The 11,778-nt window shown below is 40.5% G+C and overlaps 1 protein-coding gene across 5 annotated transcripts in view; it reads right to left on the reverse strand.

The window, feature by feature from the left end:
- APAF1 (apoptotic peptidase activating factor 1) overlaps positions 1–11,778 on the reverse strand; it is a 75,493-nt gene that overhangs the window by 63,403 nt on the left and 312 nt on the right. For 4 of the 5 annotated variants that reach the window (XM_005882353.2, XM_014530045.1, XM_014530046.1 and 1 more), the window contains exons 2-5: positions 7,998–8,176; positions 7,525–7,714; positions 6,665–6,862; positions 333–516 (exon numbers count right to left, since the gene is read on the reverse strand). In XM_005882353.2, coding sequence (XP_005882415.1) covers positions 333–516; positions 6,665–6,862; positions 7,525–7,714; positions 7,998–8,135 — 710 coding nt within the window. In that variant the 5' untranslated portion in view covers positions 8,136–8,176. Of the gene's footprint in view, positions 1–332; positions 517–6,664; positions 6,863–7,524; positions 7,715–7,997; positions 8,177–11,691 lie in introns of all 5 variants that reach the window. The other variant, XM_014530044.1, reaches the window with a different exon arrangement.

The raw sequence follows: 11,778 nt of genomic DNA on the forward strand, positions 1-11,778 counted from the left end.
TCAGACATTCCCCAAGGGGTCCCAGATTGGAGAGGGTGAAGGCTGGGCTGAAGGGACCCCCCCCCCCCCGCCGTGCACAAATTTTGTGCACCGGGCCTCTAGTGGGACATAAGAGATGATGTGGTATATAGGAGACAAAGAAGAGAAAAGTAGCAGTTTTAGGCCAGTGAAAGCCACTTTTTTTTTTTTAACACAAGAGAGAAGAGCAGGAAAGCAGTGGTTCTTTCTTAGATCCTCTACCAAACAGCGAGGAAAGGGTATGATGCTCTCAAAATGTCAGTAATTAAGTCTCATTGGGACTTCATACGCCAACTACATTTGACCATCTGTACCTTGGGTGTTTGCGCAGCATCAGAATGCGAAGACGGTCTTTAGCCTCTTCAATATTAAGTGGGAGCCTCTGGGAGAAACTCTCATCCTGATCCAACCGCGTACAAAGATTCTGCAGTTTCATCAGAAGCCCAGATTTGTCTTGTTTCCCAACTGAAACCCAATGCACACCCCCTGGGAAGCAACCTGGTGAGGAAAAAAGAATAAACTTAGGCCTCTGGACATGAGTCCTTCTTTCAAAGATTTTACTGATAAGCAGCAGATTTGTTCCAATCTTCAATCTCATCACATCTTCAACTTCTTTTGTTTACGGGTATAAATTTTCCTTTAGGGTATTACTGAGCTTTATAGCCTGAATCTAAGAAAAGTTGAAAATACGGAGAAATTTAAGTTTGAAGTAAATCTGCTTTATATATATATTTTTTTTTATTTCAAAGAGGAAAGGAGAGGGAGAGAAAGATAGAAACATCAATGATGAGAATCACTGATCAGCTGCCTCCTGCACGCCCCCTACTGGGGATCGAGCCTGCAACCTGGGCATGTGCCATTGACTGGAATCGAACCGGGAACCCTTCAGTCCACAGGCTGACGCTCTATCCACTGAGCAAAACCAGCTATGGCTAAATCTGCTTTTTATCAGTAAAATCTTACCAAACAAAATTGCACAATCTTTTTCCTATGCCATCAATCATCACTATATAGCAGTTTCTCAACCTAAGCCCTTGAGACATTCTGGACCAGACAATTCATTGCTGGGAAAGACTGTCCCATGCATTGCAGGATTTTTAACAGCCTCATGGGTTCTATCCAGTAGATGCTAGGAGCATTCCCCCTCCCTAGTTACGACAACCAAAAGTGTCTCCAAACATTGCCAAATGTCAGTTGCGGGGTGAGGGGGCAAAATCACCTGACTGAGAACCACTGATGGCTAGAAATGGGTAACTCACTCATTACGGTTCTCATATAGAGACTTAAAGTAAAAAGTTAGGTTCAAGTCTGGCTCTAATGCTTACTAGCTCTCTTGCAATCTCTGGCAAATCACTTAACCTTAGTCTCATTCATTATACTGAAATAAGACTGCTTACCCTACTTATTTCAGAGTTACTCTGAGAAATTAATGCTATAAAATATGTGAATTTGCTGTGTTAACTGTAAAGGGCTGTAACAGACTTTCTTAGTGATATAGATCTGAGAGCACCTTACACATAGTAAGCTGTGAACGAGTAGGCACTCTAGAAGAGTGGACATTATTATTACTGTTCTGTCAACTGTTATCATCATCATTATTGTCAATTAAAGCACAGCATTTCTTAAAGTATATATTTTTACTTGGGTATCACTAGGGGTCAAAAACCTTAATCCTTCATAGACTATACTTAATCAGTTCCCCATAGATAGAAAAGAAATGTAAAATATGGGGAACAGTAGCTTTAGATCATACCAGTGGCAAGATCAGAATTTGGCAATGTACTGAGAATCTAAAAGAGAATAAGTGATCAGGAGACAAAGAACTCTGTGATAACTGAGTTAAAGATGGCTCCATGAAGCATGGTTTGATGATCAGTGCCACTGTCTTAGAAGAAGCTGGACAAGTCCTAAGCTTTACTCCTAAAAGCTTCCTGAGTTCCCTTATGCTTCCTTCAGAGTAAGGCAACAGTTACAAAGCAGTAAATCCTTGATTTCTGTTTCACTTTCTGGCTCCACCTAGTGTTGTAGCTGTGTTCTGTGAGTGCATATGTTTGTAAATGCACAGGAAAAAGTTTGAAAGAATTTACTGTAAATTGTTAACCATGACTATCGCTGGTGAAGAATTTAGGAGAAAGGGGAGAAAGGTAAGTGAAAAAATTTTTATCTTCTTTTTAAATGAAAATATTACTACTGTAATAGTTATTTTTAATGTATCTTTATTGTTGAAAGTATTACAGAAGTCCCCTTTGTTTGTTTGTTGTTTTTCCATTGACCCCCTACACCCTACACCCGCCCCCTCCCCCAGGTCTTCACCACTCTATTGTCTGTGTCCATGGCTTTGCATATACTATTGCAATATTTAAAACAAAGTTTTTTTTTGTTGTTGTTTTTAAATATATTTTATTGATTTTTTACAGAGAAGAAGGGAGAGGGATAGAGAGTTGGAAACATCGATCAGCTGCCTCCTGCACGCCCCCCAGTGGGGACGTGCCCGCAACCAAGGCACATGCCCTTGACCGGAATCGAACCCGGGACCCTTGAGTCCACAGGCCGATGCTCTATCCACTGAGCCAAACCGGTTCGGCTAAAACAAAGTTTTAAACTACCTGTTGCTCCTACAGTTCTTTTATTTTTAAATTTGTGCTTTCTATTTTTAGAAATTTCTTTAAATCATCCCAGGATTAAAGACAAGGCAGAGAAAGTACCCTTTCTTTGATATAGCTAGCTAGTAAACTCTTTAGATTTAAATTTAATTACCTATTACTTACACCAAAGGTCTTTCTCTCCTAAATTTAAAGCTAATAAATGAGGGCATTATAAAAATATGTAAGAAAAAAATAAAACACTACTAGCTTTAAAAATATAGATCAAATGACCTACTGATCTGAAAAACTCCTACCATCACAAAATGACAAATATTGAAGCATTAATTCCACATTTCAGAAAGAACCTAAACATCTTGATTATGGGCACAAGAGGGAGCAATTTAGCCTTGTATGATTTCTATAATTCACTCAGAGAAAAAATGCCTTTATTCAGAGAAAATTAGCCCCATCCTACTTTCCACACAAGGTTTATCCTGGTAGCAATTAATAATATAATAGCATCAAGGAACTTTTGGAAGGACAGAAGCAAATAGGTAGGCAGCCTCTGGAAAAAGCTTCCATTCTTTAAAAACTCAGGGGGAGAGAGGCTGGAGAATGAGTTCAATCCCCAATAACCAGTGATTTAATCAAGCATGGCTATGTAATGAAGCCTTCATAAAAGCCCAAAAGGGTGAGGTTCAGAAAGTTTCTGCCTTGTGGACACAAGGAGGTGGAGGGAGAATAGCACACGGAAGCTCCACACCCTTCCCACATATTTTGTCCTTTTGCATCTCTTCCAACGGGCTGTTCCTGAGTTATATCCTTTTATAATAAGTGATCCAGTGAGTAAAATGTTTCCCTGAGTTCCGTGAGCCGCTCTAGCAAATTAATCAAACCCAAGGAGAGGGAACCCCTGGTCAGAAGCATAGGTAACAATCTGGAATTGTGATTGGCATCTAAAGGCAGGATAGCGGGGAGAGAGTCTGAACCTTTAACCAGTGGGATCGGACACTATCTCCAGATAGACAGTGTCAGAATGGAATTTAAATCATAGGATACCCAGCTGGTGCTGAAGAATTGCTGGCTGTGTGGAAAACTCACCTGTGGTGTCAGAAATTAAGTAGTGTTGTAGTTGTGTAGAGGCGACACATAGGAGGAGTTTGTTTTCCCTTAGAAGTGGGGAAGGGAAATGAGAATGAAAAATTCTTAAAAGGAAATACACACAACAAGAAACTACAGACCTAATATGATAAAGACTATGAACTAACCCAGCCAGCATAGCTCAGAGGTTGAGCGTCCACCTATGAACCAGTAGGTCACTGTTCAATTTCCCGTCAGGGCATATGCCAGGGTTGCAGGCTCAATCCCCAGCGGGGAGCATGCAGAAGGCAGCCTATTAATGATACTCTCTCATCATTAATGTTTCTCTCTCTCTCTCTCCCTCTCCCTTCCTCTCTGAAGACAATAAAAATATATATTTTTTTAAAAAGACTGTGAACTAAAAAATACGATTAATTCAATCCTCTGTACTTGAAATCTCACAAGAGCATATGAGGAATATGAATTAAGCTCACTATACACGGGAAAATTGCAACTGTCGCTAACATTTTCCTAAAACAAAATATTTAAAATCTATTCCAACAGCACAATTTATACAATATGATTCCTGGACAATTAATACCAAAAGTTGTTAGTCAATTTTAACTGCTAAAATTGAAAATTCACTCCAATAATTGAGTGATTTCAACTAAGTTGAGGGTACACTTTTAACCCTATAAATTAGCACATTATAAATGTATATCTTATAGGAAATTCATCATAATATTGAAAGAAAAACCCATTTCTTCACACTAAAGAAACTTAATCTGATTTCATCCTGAAATATCCTTGGTGATCAATTTTGCAGAAGAAAGATAGATAGATAGATAGATAGATAGATAGATGAAGATTTACATAGAGCTAAGTCCCAGGAAACTTCTTTATAATGACAAAGAAGTAGGAATTGGGCATTCTTTCAACAATAGTAAGACCAACACTGCTGACAAAGGCTTGAAGTATAAATAAAGCCACATGTATACAACAGGTGTGCCCTAGCCTTCACTTTTCCAAATCTCTTAGAGGTTTAATATTTATTCCATTCATTCTGTCATCTCATCATAAAGGATCTTAATGACTAATTACGCATTAAAAATAAAAAAGTTACTAACAACCAGAAGTCAGGAACTGTACTTTACTTCTCCTAGAACTCACTAATGAATAGAGGCAACCAATGAGGGAGCTGTATAACTATTCCTGACAATACCCTGAGAACCTATCAGACTCATTAAAGTCAGGAGTACACCAGCCAAATGTCCTAAAACCCTCTTCTGTACAGTTTGCCCTTCCCCACTCCAGTAACTACCCAATATACTTCCCACCTTCCCTACTCTCCCATCCCTACCTGTCTGTCTGACAAACTTCTAATCTTCCTCCAAACTCTAGCTAAAATGCCATCTCATTCAGGAAGCCTATCCTCTTTCCCTATAGACATAATGCATCTGTCCTTCGTTCTAACTTTGTACCTTATACTTGTTTCTACTGGTCAGTTTATCACAAATATCATAATTTGTTTACATGTTTATCTCCCCTACTAGAACGTGAGTGAATCCTTATTAGATAAACAAACTGTGCCTTCTTTCTGGATTCCCAGTACCCATAGCAGTGCCTGGCACCACAGAAGGCTCTCAAACATTTACGGAATACCTAAAGCAAGAAAAGTCAGTCACCAGATACCGAATGTATCTATAAAATCCCCCTACAAAAACCTATCAACTCCCAGAAACCTAGTCAACTCCCAATTTTTCTTCTTCTTGAGGCTTACCATAAATAGACAAGTTACTAAAGATTTTTATTTTTAAAGATAAGCAACTGATAAAATTATAGAAATAGAATTAGTAGTTTAACACAGGATGCAAATTCATGGGAGAATCACCTACTGGGACAGGCATTAATGGAACTGAGTTTCCAAGAATCTCTTGCACTACAGCACTCTGCCAAAATAGACACTTAAATAGGAAGCTTTATCAGTAAGTCTACTACTGCCTGAAAAGCAGGGATATAATCTTTCAAGATCCTTTTTCAACTCTACAGTCCCTTCATTGGTAAGATACAGGGGAACTAGCTTCATTCCAGTGATAAGTGCCATCTGATAATACATGAATTTACTGGCCTGGCTAGCCAAGCCTCATTGTGACAGGCTAGGTCGAAAATATATTCCCAATGTAACCATAACTATGGTAGGCAGAATAATGTCCCCTCAAAGATGTCCATATCCCATTCCACAGAATTTTCGAAAGTTATCTACCACGGCAAAAGGATTTTGAGATGAGATTATCCCAAGATTACCCTTGTGATAATGGAGTCACAAGGGCCCTTATAAGGGGGAGGCAAGAAGGTCAGAGTCAGGAAGGAGATACGATGACAGAAGCAAAGATCAGAGAGAAAGAGAAAGATATGAAAATGCTGGGCACTGCCAGCTTTGAAAATGGAGGAAGGGGCCATGAGTCAAGAAAGCAGGTCACCTCTAGAAGCTGGAAAATCCAAGGAAAAGAATTCTCCTTAGCCCTAGCCGGTTTGGCTCAGTGGATAGAGCGTTGGCCTGTGGACCTAAGGGTTCTGGGTTCAATTCTGGTCAAGGGCACATGCCGGGGTTGTGGGCTTGATCTCAGGTAGGGGGCGTTTAGGAGAGAGCCGATCAATGATTCTCTCTCATCATTCATGTTTCTCTCTCTCTCTGTCCCTCTCCCTTCCTCTCTGGTATCAATAAAAATATTTTTTAAAAATAGATATATTTTAAAAGAATTCTCCCTAGATCCTCAGAAGGAACTCAGTCCTGTTGTCACCTTGATTTTAGCCCAGTGAAACTTATTTTGGACTTCTGACCCCCAGAACTGTAAAGATAATAAATTTGTGTTATTTTAAGCCACTGAAGTTTTGGTAATTTGTTACAGCAGCAACAGGAAACTAATACGACACCTAAAGAATATCTGCTTTGCCAGCAACACATGGTAATCAAAACTTACTTTCTAAGAGGTCATGATCACGAACAGCTTCTGCAGCTAATACAGTCTTCCCACAACCTGCCATTCCATATACAGTGACCCATCCCGGTTCACCATTCAGTTTGAAGAGCTTCTGTTGAATTGCATTCACCAGCTTCTTCCTAGTAACAAAAACAACTGGCCTCTGTGGTACTCCTCCTTCACACAGGACTGTTCTTACTGAAATCCAAAACAAAGAAAGCGTGAACAGAACTTCGAAATGACTACTCAAATAATATCATAACAACCAGAGTACAAAGCTGAGGCCTTAGCTTCAGAATTTCCAAGAGAAGAAAATGTGGCTAGCATATTAACTTCAACTTTCTGATTTCTCAGAAAACTCAGAACAAAAGCAAACATATACCTTTCAAGATGACTATAGACACTGGAAATCTCCATCTATATCTGCCCTTACCCTATTTCTCTCTGACTCTACAATCTCTCTCAGATTAGACTGGGAAGGAGAGTGTAAAGGGACGCATATGGAATTCCTTTCAACAACTTAGATTCCTAATAAGTCTTACTCTTTCCTATGCATGAACTTGATAAACACAGAACTGGAGAAGAACTTAAATAAAGGCCTATAAATTATCTTACTGTCTCTAAAAATTAGGATATATCTATTCTTACCTCAGAGCAGTAGGTAGCTCACTGAGCAAAAAGAAAATGTGAGTTAATATAGATGCAAATAAAAATATTTAGGTTGGAAAACAATTTTTTCACATTTTTCAGTGAACTGATTAGTCTCTTCAGCAGACTCCATTTACAATAAGATAAAACTGCAGCAATGTAGCCACTGTGCTAGCAATGTGATAGAAGGTGCAAGTGTTATGCATACAAACCATAAGAAGTTATTCCACCAACTGAATCTTTGCCATTGGAAGAAGAGATGACAGGAAGACCACTGTGGAGAAGGACAGCAAGATCTTTATATCCTTCATGTAGTAAAGCATTGTAGAATGATATGTAGGAATCATTATCTTTTTTAAGTATCATTTTAATTAGCATAGCTGCTCGATGCTGTTGAGTGGGCTAAAAAAAAAGTAGCAGTTTAGTGTACTATAAAGAATACGTTTGCAACAAATCAGTGGAGAACAGTGCAAGTTCTGAAATAAATTCTTAAAAAATGTTTAATTTTTTTAAAATTTATCTTTATTGCTGAAAGTATTATAGATGTCCCCCTTTTTTCCCATTGACCCCCTCCACCCTACCTCCACCTCCCCTCAGGCCTTCACCACACTATTGTATGTGTTCATGGATTATGCATATAAGTTCTAATTTTAAAGAAAGCATAGACTGCCTAAAAGGACTTTACCTCATTTTTTACTTTTTCTTCCTCCGATGGTGTTAAAACTCCATCACTAATCATGTGATCCATTATGTAGGGTGTTTTGATGTCCTTTTCCAGGGCTTCTTTATGTTGAAGCAAACAATTTCGAGCTTTTGCATCCATTCTCCCTCAAATTTTTCTTTCTCTGAGCTGTTAACCATGAGCTACAGGCAAACATCAAAATATATGTCAGGGCAATAAATATATGAAAGATGTGTAACCTCACTGATAGTCAAGATATTTTTAAAAAAATAAGATTTTATTTTTTGTGAAGATTTTTTTAAATGGACAAAATCCAATGCTTTCAAACGTGTGAGAAAATGAGTATTCTTATGCATTACTTGAGGTGAGTACAAAATGGACGCAACTTTTCTGGAAGGCAATCTAGGATACAAAACTGTTTAAAGTAAGCATTCTCTTTAACCCAGAAATGTCACTTCTAGGAATTTATCCCAAGGAGACATTCATATATGTACACAAAAATATCCACAAAAAGAGTTAACAAAGAGTGCTCAGCTGAGAAAGAAAAGATGAAAACAACCAAAATGCCAACCAATCTGAATATGGATTTTAAAAATTAGGGTATGTATATAAGATAGAATCCTATCTAATAATCTAATAAAGAGGGAATATGCTAATTGATCCTCCGTCACAAAGATGGCGGTGCCCACAGCAAAAAAGGAGAATATGCGAATTGACTGCCCCGCCCTCAAAGATGGCAGCACCCACAGCCAATAAGAAAGGAGTATGCTAATTGACTGCCACGCCCTCAAAGATGGCAGTGCCCACAGCCACAAGATGGCAGTGCCCAGTCCCCTCAGCCCTGCCGGGGCAGCAGGTGCACAGCAAGGCGCCTTTCTCCAGAATCCCCAGCCCCCTCAGCCCCCCAGCCGCCCAGGTCCGGCCTGAGGCACAGGCAAGCCTCGAATGGCGACTGCCCAGCCGATGCCCAAGGTGCAGGCAAGCCTCAGATGGCAGCTGCCTAGCTGCCCGGGGCCGCCCAAGGCTCAGGTAACCAGGGCCGGCCCAGGCTTGCGCTGCCGGCAGTGGCAGCAGCAGAGGTGTGATGGGGTGTCACCTTCCCCTGATTGACTAGTCACCTCCCGCCCCTGAGGGCTCCCAGACTGTGAGAGGGGGCAGGCCGGGCTGAGGGACTCCCCGTCCCGTGCATGAATTTTCATGCACCAGGCCTCTAGTATTATACACCCATTTAAAATAAAACACATCTCCATAAACTGACATGGAAAGATGCTAATGACACATTGCTGATTGAAAAAATTAGAAATATGATCCCATGTACAGCACAAAATATGTATCATGTAAATATATAGGGAGATGTTTCAAAGTTTGTTCAACAAAATGTTTGGATTACTTCCAAGTAGCAAGACTCTGGGGTTTCCCCCTCTCCTCTCCCCCTGCCCTGTCTTTCTTTTGTACTGCTCTGTATTGTCTTAATTTTTTTTCAATACACATTATCACCTTTACAATAAAAAAACTTCCTTTTTAAATTAAAATTTTATAAACAATAATCATACTGAAGTCCTCATGTTTAAAAACTTTTTTTTATTGATTTCAGAGAGGAAGGAAAGGGAGCGAGAGAAACATCAATGATGGGAGAGAATCATTGGTTGCTGCCTCCTGCACGCCCCCCACTGGGGATCGAGCCCACAACCCAGTCATGTGCCCTTGACCGGAATAAAACCCGGGACCCTTCAGTCCACAGGCCGATGCTCTATCCACTGAGCCAAACCAGCTAGGGCAAAAACAAAACGTTTTTAAATAGCCCTGGCAGGTTTGGCTCAATGGATAGAGCATCGGCCTATGGACTGAAGGGTCCCGGGTTCGATTCCGGTCAAGGGCACATGACTGGATTGTGGGCTCGATCCCCAGTGGGGGGCGTGCAGGAGGCAGCCAACCAATGATTCTCTCCCATCATTGATGTTTCTCTCCCACTTCCTCTCTGAAATCAATAAAAATATATTTTAAAATAAAATAAACCTTTTTGTTTTCTTTATTCAACATAAGACTAATTAGAACGTTGTTGGTATTGTGTAATAGTTCTCACACAAGGTGTATGTCAGCTCTCTGTCTTCAATGATAAACACAGTTCTCATATGCTCACTCCACTAATATTTCTGCTGAGCTGCTAAGTATGACCAAGCAACAGGAAATACACTCTGATGTCATTTCTTAGATTAAGAGACCACAAAGAAAGAGTCATATTCTTTACAGTATTATACTCTTAAGTTTCTACCAACTTTATTTCAAATATAATGCAAACTTTTCCATGGTTATAAAACCCAGATTAGAATGTATGCAAGTTTTAGAACAGTAACAGAACTCCATCCAATGTATTACAGTGAGTGTCTAAATGTGTATATTCATTTATTCATTCAATAAACATTTGAGCCTCTCCTTGTGCCAAGCCCTGCATTTACAGAAAATATCTAATCATATCCCTGATGAAGTTCACAATCTAGTGGGAATTAAAAATAGATAATTAGAATGTTATGTCTAAGAGCAAAAACAGGGATAAACACAAGTAACAGGAGCACTAACCAGTAAGCTTCAATTATCCTATCCTATATAATAAAAGCATAATATGCAAATCGACCAAACAGCAGAACGACCATCTGGACCACCATCCATCCGGATGACCATCCGGGACCACGCTATGACACCCACTGGCGCCAGGCCAGCCAAGGCGGGTGCGATGCGATTGGTTGGCCCGGCCATCACTCCGTGATCGCCCACAGAGGGAGGCCCAGGCCACCAACTAGCGGGCTGCAGCGGGTGGACGGGCCTCCCTCTGCAAGGGAAGCAAGTGCCGGCAGCGGGGGAAGGAAGGCCTACTCTTGCACGAATTTCGTGCATTGGGCCTCTAGTGACTATATGTTTTTAAAGGGCCACCAAGTGTGGCACTTGTAAATATAGGAAAGTAGAGCATTTGCCTATGCTTGTCAAGTTTCATAAAATGCCCAGGCCTGGAACGAAACTGCTAAAGAAAAAGTTATGATTAGAATCACAGCTATCAGATTTTTAAAATGTTAATAACGTTTTTACATATGAAGTCGGGCCCCAAACATCCCTTAACTGTAAGCAATAAAACTCGATTTGACAAAACAAAAATGAATTTTTAAAATCATGTCCAATTGCCTAGCAAGAAGACATTCTGACAATTTGAAACTAATTTCCAACTCATTCCTAATTACCTAGACTTATGAAAAATACGTAAAATTTAAAGTGCACGAAGTGAAATATCCTGAGTAAATTCTCAGTGCCCCATCTTTTGTAGCCACACCAAAATGAAAAGTCAAAGTCTTCATAGATGTAAAATCCCTTATTCTTTCTAAAGGAGGGCAATTTCATCCAGGAAACCGGTTAATAGCTGACTACTTCCTCTTTAGATAATTTCTCTTCCTGGTAGAGAAACTACCTTGTCCCAGAATTCTAAGTCCTTGAAATCGGCACTGAGCCTCCAAAGACCCGGCTTGGGGGGAAAATCGAGGCGCTAACTTATCCAAACCTTCCCACCAAGATCTTATTGGGAAGAGCAGCCTTGCGGGGACAGACTTGGAAACCAAATTTGGGCGGGTGGTGTCGGTAACGGGGGTTTCCGAAAGGGAAAGCAGGACTCGGAGCGCGGCCCGGACTAGTCCGGGTCTGCCAGGTGCCTCACCTGGGCTTCCGCAGTCCGGGGCGCCGAACACCTCCGGGGACCTCCGACGGGCGGAGATGTAGGCGCCACCTCCCCAGGCAGCCAACA

Source organism: Myotis brandtii, unplaced genomic scaffold (assembly GCF_000412655.1).
Source record: "Myotis brandtii unplaced genomic scaffold, ASM41265v1 scaffold708, whole genome shotgun sequence".
NCBI classification, from domain to species: Eukaryota; Metazoa; Chordata; class Mammalia; order Chiroptera; family Vespertilionidae; genus Myotis; species Myotis brandtii.